Below are 19,425 nucleotides of genomic sequence, written 5' to 3' on the forward strand. Positions count from 1 at the left end.
GACAGAGCGTTCCCTCTGGCCACACTCCATGGGATTCGAACCCTGGGAAGGCAAGAAGAGCCTCAAAGCTGAGACGGTGTGACCAGCTTAGAAAGGAGCAGGCAGGCCTCCCTCCTGCGTCTTGGGTGGCCGAGGGTTGGTAAATGGATGGCCGTCCTCATCAGAAACAGAATCTGTAATGAGCACCATCTTCCGTAGAAAGAAAGACTCCCTGAGTCCCTCCACCTTCCCCGTCCAGCATGAATCTGTCCTACTTCACTCTGCCTTTAACTAAAGGGAAGAAGAGACCAGCAGTCTCTGTTACAAACCCTGCGGGACTTGAGGGGCATTCTTCCAAAACTGCTCTGCCCCCTCCCACATAACCAATCTCTGCTCCTGTAAGCCAGAGGTCTCAGTTTCAAATGCCTACAGGCGCCAGGCACACAACAAATGAATGCCAAGTTCCAGATCAAAGACAATAGAGAGTGGTGGGGACTGGGGTTATCTGAAGATTTCATGCCCCGCCTGGAGGGCAAAGCTTTTATTCAGCTCCAGGCAATGTTGCCATGCTTGAACGAGAGCCTATGCTGCCAGGCTTTTCTTTTCTCTTTCTTTTTTTTCCAAGAAAATCTGGACGTCTAGACGTTTTGACAGGATTTCCTGGCAATCTGTGGGTTTGTTTTTGTTTTTTTTTTCCTCCAACAATGTGCAGGTTAACATGTTGCTATGCGTTTCTGCCCTGCTCTCAGCCTTCTTTTGGGAAACCGACAAGCTGGGCACTTTTGACCTCGTCTAGCAGTCCCCAGCTAGACCTTGAACCATGGTAAAAGGGGAGGCCACTCGGAGGGTAACAGAGGGTGGGCTAACCATCTCCCTTTGGATTCTAGGTTCCTGGGCCTCCAGGGCCAGAGGGGCCCCCGGGACCTCCGGTAAGTGTAGTGGACTCGTCAGCATTTCAGTCCACAGCGCCTGGATCCCTAATATCCCTTCCCCCTGGCAGTCACTGGGATCCATATCAGCCTCGGGTCACTGTCACCTCCTCCTCCTCCCTGGGTGGGATTTTTCTCATCCACAAACCTCTCCCTACTCCTTTGCACGCCCCCCCACATCATGTTAAACCGGCCCCGTCTCAGTTACCCCAAGTAGCGTGGGCATCACCAGCCGTCTTAGAGACAGCTGACTGGAGTGCCAGCCATGGGGTCTGGTCCCACCGCCCCGCAGAAGTCCCTCTGTCACTAAACTCTGCCCTTTGCTATTAGACGCCCACTGTCCCCCTTCCTCCTTCCAACTAACCAGCAGCAAAAAGATCGGGATTAAGATGGAAAGTGGTATAAAACCAGCCCCACTGGATTAGCCTTTCCGGGTGACAGGGGACAAGATGAGGCCTTTCTAAGGCCCCCCAGCACCCTAAACCAATAGATGCTGGTCCTTCCTCTGCGGGGTTCCCAGTTCCCACAGCACCGTGTCACCCATTGTCATTGGCACAAGTAGGAGTAATAACAATGCCGTTTACCGCGACTTCTTACATGCCGGACACTATGCCCAGCACTTCACGTGTATTAATCTAACCAACATTTGCTGTCTGTACTCCTTCTGCATCTTCCCTTCAGGAGGCTCGAAGCCCAGTGTGAGGGTCACAGAGAGACGCTCTGTCAGTCCCTGGTTGGAGAGGCCTGCCTCAGACTCCACCCCAGGGAGCCCCAAACACGAACCCCCTTAGCACTCTCTCCACCATCCCTGGGTGGGGACCCCAGGCCCTTGCTCTTTTGTGGTCTGATGGACAAGGTGTTTTTGACTTACTTAAAAATGCAGCTCTCAGGTGCCTTGTTTTGATTCCAAATACAGGGGCTCCAAGGTGTTCCCGGACCAAAGGTAAGAAGAGGTCACGTGAGAGGTGCTGAGCGGGGAGAGGAGGGGACGTGTCAGAGAGGGCCAAAAAGCAGGAAAGTCCTTCAGAGACTGGTGGCCCATCTGGTCCCTTCCTAAAGTAGAATCATGTGACAATGGCCAGGGGCGACAACCAGGAGAGAATGACGTCCTTTTAATACCCGGCATTGACCCTGGACAGGCTTCCGATTTAGAATTTTCCCATCCATTAATCACCCTACGAGTGACGGGTTGGATTCTTAGCATAGAATGAAATGCCCAGACCTTTCTGCCCCAGACCTTTCACGCACCCTGAAGTATAGGTGGAGACAGAGAGGGGTGTAGTGCAGGCCCCCTCTCCCCAAGCCCACTGGTCTCTGGCCTGGGGGGGGTCTCCCAATCTCCCCCCTCAAAAGCATATCAACTGGATAAGAGGGGCTGGGAGCTGATGGCAAATTGTCCTGTGTCCCCCCACCCCCACCCCAATATTCTTCAGGAGACTGTTGGGCAATTTCTTGTCCCAAAGTTCCAGAGCCTTGGAGCTCCCATGGTGACATTCCGGACACCTGCCAGTCAGTTTCTGCAGGGCCCCAGTTTTCCTGCTCTGCAAAAGGTCACTTATGCCCAAGCCTGACCTGGAAATGCCCTTTGGGTCTGCCTCCACTCCACTCATCACCTTTTCCTTTGGCGACCTCTCAGTTACTACAGGGATACCAAGGAGTCTAATGGAGGTAGAGCCAGGCTAGGAATTCAAGAATTCTTGGAGTCTCCCGCCTGCCATCCGTGGGCCGGCCACCTCTGCCCCCTCCCTCCTCCGTCCTGTACCTGCCCCCGTGTCCCCAACCCACCCCTATCTCCAGGACCCCAGGATGCAAGAACGAGTTGTCTGAGACATGCCTTTCTGTGATCTCCCCCTTCCCTTTCCTTCAGGGGGCAGCAGGACTAGATGGAGCAAAAGGAGAAAAGGGTGTCCAGGGAGAGAAAGGAGATCGCGGGCCGCTGGGATTACCCGTAAGTATCTCAGAGCCAGCAGACCTGGAAGGATCCCAGCTGGGTGGTCCTGAGGAGGCTGGGGCAGCATGCACAACCGTGGGAGAAGGCTGCTGCAAAACTGGGGGTTCTAAAATTCCATTCCAGAACACTCTGTTTGGTTTTGCTTTCCCACGTGGGCAAGACCGTAGACTCTAATTCCCTTCCCGAGGGCCAGCTCCAGGCCTGGGCATGGGGGGACGATGCAGAGCTAAAGAAGACAGGCCCCCCACCCAAGAAGCCCCCAGCTGGAGAGCCCCAAGAGGCCTGAGAACAGCCTCAGGCCCTACATGTGACTGATTCAGAGGCAATAAAAATCTGCCCTTAATGGGAGTCAAGCTTGGAGGACCTGGGAGCAGCGAGTCAGTGAAACGCTCAACATCTCTCTCTTATTTCCCTACCTTCAGCACCGGCCACAGCAGAAGAGCTTGTACAAAAGCAGATTCTCTGCTCCCAGCATGCTAAGGCCACTCAGTCTCTTGTCTCAGGCTGCCCTGAGATCAGATCCCAGGTCGGGGCGAGGGGCTCCCTAGGAGGCAACTACATTTGCAGATGTGGGTGCCTGGCCTGGGAGAATCTTTTGCTCCAAGCTCCAGTGGATTCATGGCCCCGTCACTGCCTCCCCTGTGTCCAGGGCCATGCCCTCTACCCCCCACCTCCCAGAGCCCTGGGTTTCCTTCTCCCTCATCCCTCAGTGGGGCTGGCACCGCTTGCTTTCCGAGAGCTGGAACAGACGTCAGGGATCCATCTGCTCATTTTACTGAGGGTCCCAGAGAAGAAAGAGTCACTTGAGGTCACATATGAAGTCAGTGGTCAGGCCACGCCAGAGGCTGCTCCTTCACTGAGGCCACTGCCTCACAAAGGGGCTCATTCCAGCCACTGGGGCTTCCTCTGTCCTGGGCACAAGGCCAGTTCCCACCCTGGGAAGCCATAAAGAGCAGGAGAACAAAGAGCAGCCCAATTACCCCAGCCTGGCAGAGCTTGAAAGTCTGGTTACAATAGTCACAGCAACCAAACAGCAAGAGCAAAAGGTACGATCACATCCTCGTTAGTGCATCAAATGTAGGACATTTAAGGAGCTGATGTGCCTGGCAGACTGTAAGGAACTGATGACTTTAACAGACATTTTCCCATGTCTTAAGCTGTGTCCAGAATATTTAAGTACTCCTTCCTAGAGAAGAGCCTTCCTGCCCTGACTCCACCACAGATCTCTCATCCGCCTTCACGGCCCCAAGGCCCTAGAGAATGTGGGAGAATTTAGTCAAGGCTCGAAATGCAGATGGCACAGAGATCAAACAGGTTATATAAACAGAGAAAGTGCTCGGTGTGTCTTTAAGTTGTCAACTTTCAGTAGAGGCATGGGTGCAGAGAAATATTTTTGCTAGCTTCAGAAAACAACCGAGCGAGCATCTCCACAAACGGCAACGAACAGGGACGTCAGGGATGCAAGAGGGAGTGGTGGGGACTGGGGCGCACTGGAAGCCAGGCATCCCTTCTTAAGGAGAGAAACTGACTGTTCAGCTGCCTGTCGTCTCAGGGGAATGTGGGGCCAGTATTTCCAGATGGTCTCATTTTTCCAAGGAAGTTGGACATCTAGCATTTTATGTGAAATCTCCCCATTTTCGAACATTAAATCAAAATTACTTGCAACCCCGCAGACCACGCAAAATATGTCAGTGACCCACATATGGCCTGAAAACAGCCAGTCCGTGTCCTCTGACCCAGATCTCTTGAGAAAACTCGGAATTGGTACTCTCTGCCCCAGATCTCTTGAGAAAACTCGGAATTGGTACGGCATAGGCCAAGTTTGTGACTATTTAGTTAAAGTTCTGATTTTCAGCTTCACCTCCATAGTTTATGCCATATAGTAGCAGCCTGCTTTTCTAGAACATTCTATGGAGTCCCTTCTGATGGCCCTACAGAAGTGGTTCTCAGTGGTGGCTACATACTGGAGTTGCCTGGAGCTTGTCAAATATGCCATTACTCTGGCCTCCCTGTTGGAGACTTGGGTTGAATTGGGGTGGGAGAGGGCCCAAACATCTCTATTATTTCATGTGCCTCCCCAGCCAGGAAATGCTGATCCTGCCCTAGAGTGGAGAACCTGGGCTCCCTAGGCCAGAAGTCAGGATCATCCCAGAGCTTCGTGATCCTAAAACTGAGAAGGAAGTCCCTAGAGGATCCTACTACCTCTTCCCTGTCCTCCCTTGCCTGGGGCATTCCCCTACCTTTAAAACCCTGAGGCTCATCTTTAAAACCTAGGCTCATTTCGGAGGCTCAGCTAGATGCCCTTTGATAAGAACTCAGTTCTCACTGGTCTAGACTGTCCCCACTGCCTTCTTTCTGGTTTGTCACATTGGAATCATTAGACAAATTTCCCTCTGAGTCTCCTAGGTGGGTCTTGGGGACAGTATCCCAGCCCAGCATTGGAGTGAGAGTTCCTATTGGCACCTCACAGATCATTGGGTGCTTCGTGGCGAGTGGGTCCCCTGTCAGCCGGTTTACTCCAGAGCATACGTGGCTTTAGACCTCTGTCCCAGTCAGCTGCCCCCAAAGTGTTTTTCTCCAAACGGGCCCTTTTCTGGGAGAACAGGAATGGACTGCGTTTGTTCTGAGCTTTGCAAACCACACAGTGCCAGCAAAAGGTCAGGCATCGTGAGGATTCACATCCCAGCCCCCTGCCCACCCCCGAGCAGAAGCAGGCCAGCCTCTACCCACATTCCCAAGCCAGGTGCTGTAGCTCAGTACTGATTTCCTCAGGGTTCTGCAGCCTTGGCCCAGTCTCCACAGCAGTGCAAAAAAAGGCCAGGAAGACAGCCCACCCTCCACATAGGCTTGTCCCCCTGCAGGGAGACGGGTCCTGGGAAGGAGGCGATCCCTCTGTCTCCAGACATCTTTCCATGAATTCTCTTTCTGCGTCCCTTTTCCTGGAGCGCGTCAACCCCCCTGGCAGAGGGATTTCTGAGAGGGGCTACTGGGAGAGAGAGGGTCAGAGGGCACAGAGGATGAGATGGGCTGTCTGCACTGCTCCCCGCCAGCCTGTACGGTGGCCGGCCACACTGCCGCTCGGTGTCCGTTTTTGTCGGTTTCCGTGTGAATATCATCACCTGTCCGCCCAAGCTTATTTCTCCCGTTTTGTTTGATGACCAGCATTTGTGTCTGTCCAGAGTCACTGCTTCACTCACCTCTTCCCTCCCCGGTCCCTTTTTCTCCCTCCCGTCCCTTCCCTCCCCTTCTTTCGGCCAAACTGTCCCCTTCGTCCAGGGAGCTGCAGGTTTGGACGGCAGGCCTGGGCCACCGGTGAGTGTCACTGCTCCGCTACCCCTCAGCCCACCCCGCCCCCCGCCTGTGGCCCCTCTCGTCTGTCCCTGTCCCGCTGTCGCCTCGTTTTCCCAGTGAGTCCTGCCTTATCCCACCACCAACACCAGAAAGGTACCGTCTATGCCCAGGTCAGAAATGCTTCATCAGGCCTCTTGACCAAAGATGGGTAGCCTTCCTCCGAATTCCCCAGGCCATCGTCTGGACCCAGGGTCCTCAAGTCTGGGTCTCCGGACCACTGGATGTGGGATGGAGGTCTGCTCCCGCTGCACGGTCTCTGTTTCCAACAGAAGGCTGAGTACGGCCCGGGAGCCCAGCCCCAGGGGCTGGGACCACGACTCGTGCCCACCAAGCGTATCTGTATGTGCCCGTTGTGCTGTGTTGTCTCCATGCTGTGAGCTCTGTCCATCTCCTGTCTGCCCACGAGGGCTTCCTAGTCCTATGCAGTCCCCTCCGGTGTGTACTGGGGTGAAGCCGGGTATAATTTCTAGGATCCTATGGGACGCTCCCAGCCTGGTGCTCTGCGGGCATGGGCATGTGCTGCCCCAACCGCCCCGCAATTCAACGAAGGCTTTATGCAGAGCAAAAGAGGAACACATGGGACCCCTCTTTCTCCATTCTTTCTGATTCCAGAAAACAGGCATCACCTACTCAGGACTAGAAAGCACCTGGCCCTTCTTCTTGGGACAAACAACTGAAGCATCAGGAAAAATCTCTCCTCTCCTCTCCCCCTTCCAGAGCGCCCCATGATGGCTTTAGGGATGTGGTGTTCCCACTAAAGCCTGGCACTTTCCCAGGGTCTAGGGAACCACTGACCATCAAGGGCCCGGAGGCTGGACTTCCCTGCCCGGGGGACATAACCAGACCTATGTGTGTGCCCAGCCCCTTCCAGCCAGAGAGTCCCAGCTTGGCCATCGTGGGACAATTTTGAGGCCCAGAAGACAAGGTTCTAATGAGCTGGCTGGGATGATAGTCGAGTGACATTGAATTTGCAGGGTTTCATTTATGGAGGGGAGGACAGGCCTGGAGGTGGACCTTATGACTGATGCGGGGGAGGACCAGGAGTAACTGCACTCAGAGCCTCATCGTGTGGCCCGTGCCCTCACAAAGCTGAGGAGTAGACAGGCCTCGCCCAGGACCACATCCTCTCCAGAGCCCCTCCCCACCACGCCTTTGCGGAGGCCACACTGGAGATTCTCCCATTCAGAGACTAGACCTCTTTTCTGGGCATCATTAGGGCTGTGCTCCCCTGCCCCCGAGCCCCTCCCTCTGCACCCTCCTCACATCTAGCGTGCCTTCCCCAGGGGACCAGTCAGGGCTATGGGGCCGATCTGTGGCTGGAATCAAAGAAGCCAAAACAGTCCCCCATTCGTGCTAGACAGAGGGGAGCAGTGCAAATTTGTAGATTCTGTCTCTTTTGGACCCCAGGTTTTATTTTTCTCCTTAAATCAACATCACAACCTTAAAGGAAAAGTTTTATGGGAAGAATAACCCCCTGCTATGCCAATCCTAACATTTATTGGGGCCAAATGCGTGACGTGCATTCATCCGTTTCAACCAGGCAGCGGCCTCGAAAGCAAACACTCGTGTCATCATCCCCCTTTTACGGAAGGGGAAACGGACCCTCGGAGAGCCAAGAAGCTTCTCCAATATCTTCACATTCATAGGCTTTCGAGGCTGGACTTGAAGCTGCCCAGTGACTCTACGGTGCTGTTCTCAGCCATGCTGCCCAGTGACTCTACGGTGCTGTTCTCAGCCATGACCCTGATCAGGCTGCTCTCACTTCTGACTTGTCCATCGTCTTCCCTCGTAGCTGGAGAGGGGCCATGGAGCACTTCTTACGGCTCTTTTTTTTCCCCCTTATAACATAAATCAGCGTTTCCCCACTTGCTCACTGCCCACCAAGCAGCCCCATATCCTCAGGGCCTCGTCTGAGCAGGAAGCTTAAACACAGAGGCAGATCCATATAGACCTGAAGTCTAGACCTCCATCTAGTCGGGTGGAAATCAGAAACCTGGGGAAGGTGTTTAATTGCTAAGCCAGCCCGGCCCTGCCTCCAAGCCCAAGGTTCCAGCTGTCCCGACTCCCCTGGAACCCTGAGTCCGGAGCGGGTGGGACCCACCTCCCTGCCAGGCCCACACTCATCCCTCTCAGGTCCAGCCCGCCCCGTAGGGCTGGGGAGCAGGGACAGAGGCTGAAGGCCAGGGCGGCCGGCAGTGGGGCAGGTAGGGTGAGCAGTGGCAAAATGACCCCCCACCCCGCACCTGCCTCTGTGTGTGCGCACGTCTGCATTGGTCTCCATGGCATGAGCCCTCCCCACCCCCGCATGTGAAGCTGCAACAGCAACAGGTGCCGGCCCCACCCCCACCCCCCAAGGCCTCCCACCCCTGCCAATCCCCCCCCCAAGCGCTTCAGGGAGCAAACCGAAGCAGCACTTCTCCTACCATTTTCAGCCTTGGCAAGCTTGGTGGTGAAGCTAAAGGGTTTCCCTCCTCAAATCTGGCTCTGAGCAAGGGGAGGCCTCTCTGCCCGAGGCAGCCACCCCAAACAGGGAGACACCCCAATCCAATGACTGCCCTGAATGAGCCTGGCCTCGCCAACCCTGAAAATGGGCCTTTGGACCTTGCTCATCATCTCCAGCGCCGGGCGGGGCCCCCGGGGCTCCCCACTCTTGCGGCATCGAGCCTCTCACTTCTGCTTTCTTTCTTTTCCCCAGGGTACTCCAGGACCAATCGGAGTCCCAGGCCCAGCGGGACCAAAGGGCGAGAGGGTGAGCGCTCAGTGGCCAGAGAGCCTGTGTCCTAGGAGGGGTCCAGTACCCCGGCCCCGCTGCTGGTCCTTGGTCCCCACCTTTCCCCCTAGACCAGCATACCCCTCATCTGTGGCCTCACCTGGTGATCCTCACAGAAGCCCGTCGGGGAGCCAGCCGGCCTGGTTTGCTCACTTTATCTCTACGAGTATACAGACGGACAGTTGCTTGTGCCCAGTCCCTGGCCACCCAGCGTCGGTCATAGGCTCTGTCCGGCCAGGTCCCAGGTGCTGCTGCGAGCAGACACACCTAAGCCTTGTGATGATTTAGGAGACAGCTTGGAATGGAGCGCTGGATAGTATGAGAAAATCCTGGGCAACATCAAGAAATCAGGAGGCCGGGGCATTAGACCTGCTCCCACAGTCATGGTCTCCCATGGCATGAGTGCCTGTGCGGTGCTGCTGGGGCGCTGGGCTCGGGGGAGAAGGCCTGCGAGGCCTGCCCGTCCAGTCCAAGTCTGCTTTTCCCGGCCAGCCCCAGGTTTCCGCACATCTGGGGTGGGAGATCACCAGAGGGCTGTGGGGGGGTGCTAGATGCTTGTGGGGCATCTGTGGCCCTTCTGTCCCCAGGGAGGCTCCATCCCCCTCACTCACCTGCTCACGGACCACACCGCTGAGGGTGCGGAGGGTGGAGAGCTTCTGAAGAGGGGCACAGGGGTCCCTCCCCGAGATCACAACCGCTTTGGGGATGGAGATGGCTGCTCTCAGGATGACAGAAGAAAGCAAAGCTCTCTTTCACTCTTCCCCGACCTTCCGGGTCCGCGCTCAGCTCCTGCTCCTTGCTTCCCCCCTTGGCTTCTGCTTGAGGCCAGCTAGGACATTCAGGGCACCGTCCAGCCTTTCCAGAGGGCCTTGGGGGATGGGCTTTGCTGGGGGGAGGGTGAGGGGGGCCTCAAAACCCCGCACTGTGGGGGGAGTCCACACCAGTCACACCCTCTGCTGAGCCCTTGCTCCACAGAGGGCTCTTTGAAGGGGCCAGAGAGGTTTCCCAGGTTTCCTACAAAAACAGAGGCCAGTGGGTGGAAGGTTGTTCCCACATCAGGGAGGGCTCATGGGTTTCTTTCTCCGGTTTCAGGGCAGCAAAGGCGACCTGGGGATGACAGGACCAACAGGAGCGGCTGGGCTTCCTGTAAGTGTCATGCGACTGGGGCTTTCTGTCCCTCATCCCTACCCCCCCACACCCCCCCCCCCAACAGAAGCCCTGTCAGCAAACATCCAGAGCCAAGGACGAATGTGATTTCTGTGACAGAGGAAGCTGTCCCAAAGCCATGTGGTTGGGGAACTTCCTTGCTGGGCATGGCTCGGGGCAAACCTGGGGACACAGGGTGGGGGTACCAGATCCTCAGCCATGTGGCCCATCTGACGGGATGTAGCGAACACGTGTGAGCCCCTCCCACCACAAGTATCTCTGTTTGATGCAACAGGGGGTCCCATAGATGAACATGCCACGGCACCCCAATGCTGTCGAGGAGAGGCCAAAGCAAAGCTGAATCATTATAATGCAAGGAGATGTCTCGTGACAGGGGAAGCCTTCCCGAGAGACTGTCTTCCCAGTTTGCAGCAGATTTCCTGCTGTGTCATTATGAAAGCGGACAGCCTGAGAGAGCCAAGACTCTGTTTCCTATCTGCCTAAAGGTTGTACATCTGTTCACCAGCTCCACGTCTGGCTGCCCAAGCAGTTTTCTCTGGCCAGCCCCAGGCGGTCTTTGCCTTGTGCTGCTCCCCTAGCTGAAGTCATGGAGAATAGCCTGTACCTTGAAAGGGGGTATGAGCAGCTTTGGGGTCACTTTTCTAGCAAGTGCCTTTCAGAAGAGTTACAGAAACACTTCTGCCAGGAAAGTGCTCTGTGCCCACACAGAGTTCTCAGCACCTGCCACCCTTTGGAAGGAGCGGGCTAAAAGAGAAGGGTCACCAGCCAGGGCCTCCACTGCAGAGCAAAAAACGTGGAACTGCATTCTTGGCTTCACCCAGAACTCAATATATGTCTCGAGGTCCAGTCCCTTTGTCCCCCTTTTGTAAAATGGGGATAATTAAGCCTGTCTCTGATGAATTAGGTATCAGACCTTTCTGAGCCTGGAAGGAAGGCCAGGATGGCCATCCTGTCTTTTCTCATGAACGTGTCTTCATTTCTGTGATTTATTGCAGGGTTTACATGGACCACCCGGGGACAAAGGAAACCGGGTGAGTCTGAGCCCTTGCACTTCGGCTCTGGTTACTAATGTCTTCATGATGTGGTGGAATGATCAATTGGGGATTCCTGACCCAACATTGGCAAATATGGTTCTTCATGGTAAATGATCCTAGATTAAAAGGCTCTGTAGTGAGTGGCTTACTCTGTAGTGCAGGGGCAGCCTGAGGCCTCATCGTGAATGGAAGCCTGTTTCTTTTCCACGTGGCAAGGGGAGACCGAATCCCATGGTGGCCATCAGATTAGCATTGCTCTCCAGCAACAGGAGCCGTGTGCCTACTCTCTACAGCACCCTGCTAATGGACCCCTCAATGGTATTTTTAGACCCATCATTGCCTAGTCGTAGCCCTCTGAGACTTCATTTTGCCAGGCATCCCAGGCCACTGGTGAGAGACAAATACATTTCGGTTCCAAGCAAAAGCACACAGCTGTTGTAAGCAGCCAACCCTTAAAAAAGGATCACAGCCATTATTTATCTTGGAAAGAGTCCACGGGACCATGAAATGAATTCTGCCTCCCAAGGTCCTTTGCTGTCCCTTTGGTTTCTGCCATTGTCCCCAGCACAGAGCTGTTGAATGTCCACAGCACCCACAGCCATGTGGTAAGATGAGACACATGCCACATATCAGACACAGGCTACATATGGGCCCAGCAAGGACCATTTAACTGCCTCTGACCCAGAGATGAGCTGTGGGTCCATTCACAGAATTTCTTATTCACTGCTTCATCACAGCACTCCCCAGAGTGTGACCCACAGCGCCTAGAGGACCCAATGCATCTTTCAGTGGGTCATGTTTTCCAAGGGTCTCTGAGGGGGGAGAGGATGAGCAGATGAATAGAGGGAGAGACAGGTAAGAACCACGACAAAGTACACCGAGCTCACACAGAGCAGTAGGGACAGAGCAGATGGCCCCTAGATCCCAGGTCCTCCAGCTGATATTTGCACACTGATAACTATGTTCATGGATAGGAATTGCCAGAATCTGTATGCTTATATCTTGCACCAGATCCAGTCTTCTCCATTTAAGGTATTTATTGAACCCTTCTCTGTTATTTATTGAACTGTCTTCTCCGTGATCAAAAGAGCAAGACTGATACAAAGTGAAGGCCAAGCAAAGCTTTATTTCGCGCCAAGCATCGAGAATCAGACTGACTGGGCAGGGCCGCCTCTTACAGAGAGGGCGACGACTCCCAGCCTCACAGACTAACTTTTATAGAGCAAAAGGCCATGTGGTTGAGCCTGGCCACACACAGGTGGCCAATGAGATTGCAACACACAGAGAAAGCTGCACAGTCATGCTAGGTCACACACAGGTGGCCAATTGAATTACAATCCACCCCATAGTAGTAGCTATTTGAACTAGCCTATAACCTTGGTCAGAATTGGCACACAAAAGACGGGGCCCACACTCCTTGGTAGCTAGGGAGACAGTATGCACGCTCCACTGATTTGGATGTCTCCACCTGGCCTGACTCATCCCTGCATTCCAGCTCTGTTATCTCCACCTGACCTGACCCACCCTTGTATTTGGGCTCTGTCATCAGGGACTGGCTGACCACATTTTACTGGTTTCCCAGACTTGCTTCTAAGTAAGTTTCTTGGGGGGAGGGGCAGGGTCAGTTTAAGTTTTATTGCATAAACAACAAAATCACTGTTTAACCGAGATGAAATCACTCTGGCTAAGTAGGCCCTTACATTCTCTAGAGTTCAGTTCCTCTCAAGAAGAATTGAAATTCTTCTTCCTGGGAGCTGGTCAAAAGTAACTCGATTTTTTCCATATATTCTATAAAAGCAAGCAGAGTGACACCTGTCAAACTGTCCATGGAAGACCAAGTCTAGAAACCACTGGAATTATCAGACCTACTTCCAGAAATGTGCTGGCTGGGAAGGCAGGTTGGGAAGCCCACCTTCCTTCCTGTGCCATCAAAGAATTTAGGAGAAAAAAAAATTGATCATTCCACCTCTTAGCTGACATACTAATCCCCTTTCTAACTTATTTCTAAAGTGTTCTGGTTCTCTTTATCCTATTTAGTTAATACTTTTAAACTATTTCTTAAGACTTTCTCAGTTGGCTTGTGGCAGTGAGACATTTGAAGGCCTCAAAACTGGCAATGACCACGGTGCCCCTGAACGTGGGGCAGGCAGGTGCCCTTGTCACAGGTGGAGGGGTAGCTGACAGTAGGAGATGCTGATGCCAGGCTCTGGGGTTGTTGAATGAGCCAGTGAGGCCGTAGGAATCAGCGGGAGAATATTTCTTCTCGACTTCTTCCTAAGGCTTTACGAATCTTCCCCTGCCCCACCTGTCAATTAGAAATATGTCACTTAGTAAAAGTCAAGTCCAGAAAACACTCAACTTGTGGAACCTGCTCTCCGGTAAACTGTAAGGATAACTGACTTATTCCAAAGAGCAGGTTTGAGAATCAGGGAACAGCTTGTGTCCTCCATTTGAGAGATCTGACTCTCAGGACACCAGAATGTCCTAGAAGAGTGCCCCCTGTGTCTCAGCTCCTCGAACAGACCTCTTTATGCCACTGTCCCTTGCAGACCTCTTGAGGGGAGATGTGAGGGTTTCGTAATAAAGCTTTCAAAATGAAGGAAGTCCTAAGCAGAATCATTGCTTGCCACAGACAGGTCTTTTTCCTGAGGACTGGGAGATCAGAATAGTGACACTTTGGTCAAGGGAAAAGGCCAGAGGGGCTATGATGACATTCTAGGTAGAAGCCTGCTCGTGAAGGCCAAGCTGCAGGTGTTCCAAGCCCCAGGCCCCACAGGGTGTGAGAAGGAGGCTGCCTAAGGCCCCTCTCAAACTCCACTCCACGTGCCGCCAGGGCCTGTTGGAGAGGCCCAGGTGGGTGCACCATAAGCCCGTTGCTCCATCTTCCAGTGAAAGGGGACATGGTCTTAAAACAATGCTTCTCTGTGACCCACCATGCAACGGTCTTGGAGCCTCTTCCCCATTCCTGAGAGGAAGAAGTTCCTGGTCCTTGTAGTAGCACACAAGTCCCAGAGCCCAGAATAGGCCATTTTCTAAGGGAACACACATGACCATGGAAAGACTGTCCTGGTCTTGTCACAAGGGACGCCATTCCCGGCCTCTAACAGCCCCAGGAATTTGGCCCAGGAGCCACATTTAGGATGAAAGAGTTCATCCCAAGATAAAGGGTGCCCCAGGGGCACCTGGGTGGCTCAGTCGGTTAGGCGTTGACTCTTGATCTCCACTCGGGTCTCTTGTGTCTGGGTGGTGAGTTCAAGTCTGACGTGGAACCCACTTAATCAAAAGGGGAAGGGGGAGAAAAAAAGATAAAGGGTGGCATGGATTTGGCATTGGCATCAGGAAAATTGGGTGGAGCAGCGGTAGTGTTCCTGCAAGCCGGCCAACTGGAAGGTCTGCGTGCGTGCGTGCTGGCAGGGAGGGGGCGGTGGCTCTGCCTGACGCCCCACCCAGGGGGGTGTGTGCGCGCATGTGAGTGTGAACGGCCTGCGCTGCCTGGTCCCCCTTGCCTCCTTACCTCTCCGTCCTCCCTTATCTCTTTTGGCCTAGGCCGGACTCTTCCTTCCTTCTCTCCTTCAACACTTCTCTGCGCAGACGCACTCGCCCCATCACCAGACCCCACCCCCTCGTCTTTCCCTGCCATTCTCCCAGCCTCCACTCAGTTCCTCTGAAATCAAGTTATGTATGTGTATTTATGAAGAAACCTCCGCTGCTTACTTTTATTTGCCCTTTCCCCTCCTAGAATCCCCTCTTTGCCTGGGCCTCTTCTGCCTCACTCTCTGGGGTGGGATGTACTTAAGGCTAGTACTCTAGCACCTTCGAAGGATGCCCAGGAAAGCCATTTCCTGGGCCCTTAGGACCTGGCTCCCTGTAGTGCAAGCTACACAGCCTGAAAGTTAGGATCACCACTGCTGACCCCGTGTTGCCTGCGGGCAAATCCTCAGGGACCTGGAACCCCACTCCCAGCAGCTCCTAGGGAGCTTTGCCCACCCTCCAGACATAGGCAACTGCATTCACTTTGACACGGGCCTGACCCAAGGAGAAAGAGGGACCCCTTTGGTGAGAAAGCTTACACTGGGGCTTCCCTTCCGAAGAGTTAACAGATTTACTGGCCCCCTGCGCAAGGATCGTTCACGCTGTCTGTCATGTTCTCCCTGGTGGGCGTGGTTCAGAGCCAAAACTACAGCAGGTAGCAGGCTTACACACGTGTCCTCCCGATCACATCCGTTTCCAAGGAAGCATCTGCACTTTAGAAAACTCACTCGGAACAATCCACTGGCAATTACAGGGAACCTCTGGAATCATGAAATCTGAGGCGTTTCCAAGGACTCCTATACGTAAGAAACGTTCTTGTCCTTGCCCCGCCCCCCAGGAACCGGCCGCCTTCCGCTACTGGGATGTGGTAGCTGGCAGCAGGCTCGGCTCCAGGACGGGCTCGGAAGAACTCACCACCGTCGCCACTGTAACCGTTGTGAAGCAGCTATCATTGCTGAGCACGGACTCTAGGCCACTATTAAATGGCACCATTAAATGTGCACAAAGACATCACTACAAAGTTCTGAGGCAGGTGTTACGATCCACATGGTGCAAGTGAAGAAAAATGAGGGTCGGAGAGGTTGAGTGATTCCCAAAGGCACACTGCTGGTCACAGGCAGGACCCGCTCTGGCTCCAAGCCTTTCTTCTGATGCTGTGCTGCCTGCCTTCAAGGCCTTGTCCACCTCGAGGAGCACAGTGGAAGGCCCCCACCATGAGACAGTCAGCCTTCTGTAGCAGCGGAGAACCATCCCCAGGAAGACTCCCCATGGACACACTTGGCCTCTTTATAAGGAGACCCAACATGGGAAAATCCAAACTCAAGTCCATGAGGAAGCATTCCCCATAGCCTTTCTTGAAATGGAGTGACCCTAACACATACAAAAGGGGGTTCAATTTAGAAAGATGATGCTTACTGAAGTTTTTCGGAAACAAAGGAGTTCCTTGAACCAAACTGTCTATATACAACCTAGCTGCCTCTGATTCAGACCAGAGACCAGAGACCCACATACAGTGGGAGGACCTAGCTGAGAGCCAGGGGCCGCCCAGGAGCCCTGGACACATATGTACACATGTGTGCTGTACACTCACACACAAGCACACACTTTGCACATGCACACACTGTAAACACACACCCAAGCACATATATACACACATATGTGCAGACATTCACACACACACATGCATACACGCATACACACACACCCCAAGGCTCTAAATAAAATCATCTCACCTTCCTAATTTCAAAGGGATGAAAACCAACAGGGACCAAAGTTGGCAGGTCAAAATCTTTAAAAAATGGGCCCTCCAAGAGAAAATTGGCCCTGAGTAGCCTCCTCTTGCCTTTCCTTCCACCTCCAGCTCTGGGCCCTACTGCTCCCGGCCCCCAGGTCTTGACTTCCTCCCCTGCCCCCTGCCCACCAGTGTTAGCCACCGGTCCCAGTTTCTAGAAGGGTTGGGGGTGGCTGCTGACCTCAAATCCTATTGGAAAGAATATCTTCATTAAGTGATGCTATTTTCCCCCTCTTTAATTTTTTTTTCCTTTTCTGTTTCTAACCTTAACACATGAAGGATCCTAAAGTTTTGATGTTATTTTTTTTCTCTCGGACTAAACCATTATTTACAGGGGGAGAGGGGGAAGAAAGGCTCTAGAGGGCCTAAAGGGGATAAGGGAGACCAAGGAGCGCCTGGATTAGATGCCCCCTGCCCGTTGGTATGTCTTCATTTATCACTTGCATTGTTCTGGGTTTTTCCTTGAGGTTTGCAAGCCGGAAACCAAGAAGGCAAATAAGCTAGGATGAGGAGGGGATGTCTGCACTGATGTTACCACATCTGTCCGTGCACTTGGCCGGGGGAATTCTGACTGCGGGTGCTGGTGCCCTCAAACTCCGGCTGCAAGCCATTCTGGCAAAATCCCTTTCCTTTGAAGATGCCGGACAATCGATGTGTGGAAAGAACTCCCCCCAACCCCACCTTTCCCCCACTTAGGCAGGGAATTTGGAGCAGGCCTCGGCTGTTTGCTCCAGGAGAGCTCTGGAACCCACTGTAGCATTTGTAAGCTACACATTTGCCTTCTTTGTTTCATGGCCACTTCTGTGGCCAGCAGTCCATGCTGTTGGAATCCTCTGTCAGGATGCAGGACACCGGGATCCGTGTCTCCCCGGGGCCATCCAGGCCCCCAGATGGGGTAGAACCAGGCCAGAAATGGGCCTTTTAAAATAGAGCCTCCCTGTGCCCACTAGCCATGCAACTAAACCTGTGAAGCCACAGACCGCCATCAGTAGACAGACCCCCCCGCCGCCCGGGAAGCCCCCAAACAAGCTTATAAGGAATAATTTGTGGCATTAGCTGGGCTTCCCAAGTGCCCTCACAAATCCGCGTGAAGGCTCTGAAAATTATGATACGCTAAATTTGAAGTTCATCTGTGTTCATTCCAAGTGAGTCTTGAAACGGAGAGGGGGCTGGCTGTACGCGAGCCAAAGCTCGGCTCTTGCGGGAGCCAGAGAGAGCACCACCACAGCTGAACCCGGCAAGTGGGGGTCCGCTGGGACTGGGCCCCTGCTTGCAGCCGCCTCAGGGGTCCTGCATCCTGGCTGGGGTGGGACTTGGGCCTCTCCGCTCCACAGTCGGAGCTGGCCAGCCTTGACCTAAATAATCATCGTGGTTGGTTTTGTGAACAGGGACACCGAGGTTTTAAAGGAGAAAAAGGGGAGCCGGGGTTACCAGGGCTGGACGGACTGGATGCCCCATGCCCATTGGTATGGCGTCACCCTCCCCGCCTGCATGGCCGGTTCCGGCTTCCCCACGTGTGTGGTTCTCGCCCGCATGCCTCTCTGGCCGTGCCCCCTCTTTTCCCCACATCACCAGCCCTTTCTCATTGTAGACCCTGAGGGTCACCCTGCCACAGCCGGTCCTCAGGGGCTCCCACATGCCCCTTGCGCATCCCAAGTTTGCTGAGATGTTTTCTTGGCCTCCTCCTGCAGCTGCTTCAAAAGCACCCTCCCCTTCATGCGAGCCGTCCCACCCACCCCCCTAAGCCAGCTTTGGCTGCAACTTATCCCCCTTTCACAGCTGCTTCTAGCCATCCCGCCCCCAGAAAGAAAGCTAGGGAAGTGGCGTCTCTGGATGGATTCTTAGCAACCGTGACTTCTCTTCCTTCACACACTGCAGTTGCTTCGGCAACAGCTCCCGCTGAGCACCCGGCAAAACTGAGATGCTGAGCCGGTCCCACAGGCCTTCCTGCTCCATCTCGCGAGGCGGCAGGGGACCGAGGGGCATGCTCCTAAACACGGGAGACTGAGAGGTTCTAGAACGGGCGTAGAGGAGGCCGTGGGGTCGCTGCCCCAGGGATACCACCAGAACCAGGGAATGGTCCAAGAGCAGGATTATAGATGCTAAAGGCCTCATCCCTTTTGCTGAAACCCTGGAAAACACGAAGAGATCCTCCCTTAGACTCCCCTCCTTCCATCTTTAGATGGTTCCCCTCCAGCAAGGGTGGAAGAGAATGGAAAGGTTGGGAATGTCGTTGAGGAACAGAAGAGAGGACATGGGGAGGCACTTGGGAACCCTTTCCAAGAGTGTCCCAGCGGAGTGGTCACCGCGCAGTTGCGCTGCCCCGGGTCCCGGCCTCTTCGGGCAGGGACACTCTCGCCCCCACTGCCATCCTTTCACTGCCCTGCAAGGAGAGCACGCGATGGTGCCTCATTGCAAGGCCATGGGCTTAAATGGTTCCTGCCCTCCTAAATGTCCCCAGGAGGCCTGGAGTTCATGGAGCTCTTTTCATACAAGTAACAGTCAGATGAGGACTTCCGGTCCCACATCCCGCCCCAGCATCCCATGATAGAGACTTTTTAGGACCGGTATATGCAACAAAAGAAGAGCGCAGAGTAGATTGCTTGCTGTTTCCCCGCCGCTGAAACCCCCGCTCGCTGCCCCCACATCCCCACTGCCCTGCCTGATGAACCCGAGCAACCATGGGACTCCCGGGTCCCTCCCAAGCACCTGCATCAACCCCCAGTCAGATCTCCCCCTGCCTCGTGCCTCCCACGGTCTGACACCTCGAGTTCTGCCAGCTGCAGCCCCAGCCACCGGCTCCTCTCTCCCATGCTCCCACTTCCCGCCTCGCTCTCCTGCGCACCCCCTGCCACCGTCATGTGCCAATGGGAATGCCGCTGTGGCCCGCGGAGGCTCCTCTCCCTTCCAGAGTCCTTGTG

General features: G+C 54.3%; 1 protein-coding gene across 12 annotated transcripts in view; it reads left to right on the forward strand.

Moving 5' to 3' along the window:
• The window catches only part of COL13A1 (collagen type XIII alpha 1 chain), a 141,427-nt gene that overhangs the window by 118,472 nt on the left and 3,530 nt on the right, over window positions 1-19,425 (forward strand). For 9 of the 12 annotated variants that reach the window (XM_032312059.1, XM_032312065.1, XM_032312057.1 and 6 more), the window contains 8 exons: window positions 867-908; window positions 1,825-1,851; window positions 2,776-2,856; window positions 6,136-6,171; window positions 8,906-8,959; window positions 10,073-10,126; window positions 11,143-11,178; window positions 16,839-16,925. In XM_032312059.1, the coding sequence (XP_032167950.1) occupies window positions 867-908; window positions 1,825-1,851; window positions 2,776-2,856; window positions 6,136-6,171; window positions 8,906-8,959; window positions 10,073-10,126; window positions 11,143-11,178; window positions 16,839-16,925 (417 nt within the window). Of the gene's footprint in view, window positions 1-866; window positions 909-1,824; window positions 1,852-2,775; window positions 2,857-6,135; window positions 6,172-8,905; window positions 8,960-10,072; window positions 10,127-11,142; window positions 11,179-16,838; window positions 16,926-17,892; window positions 17,971-19,425 lie in introns of all 12 variants that reach the window. The other 3 variants (XM_032312055.1, XM_032312062.1, XM_032312060.1) reach the window with 3 other exon arrangements.

This window comes from Mustela erminea, chromosome 14 (genome assembly GCF_009829155.1).
Source record: "Mustela erminea isolate mMusErm1 chromosome 14, mMusErm1.Pri, whole genome shotgun sequence".
NCBI classification, from domain to species: domain Eukaryota; kingdom Metazoa; phylum Chordata; class Mammalia; order Carnivora; family Mustelidae; genus Mustela; species Mustela erminea.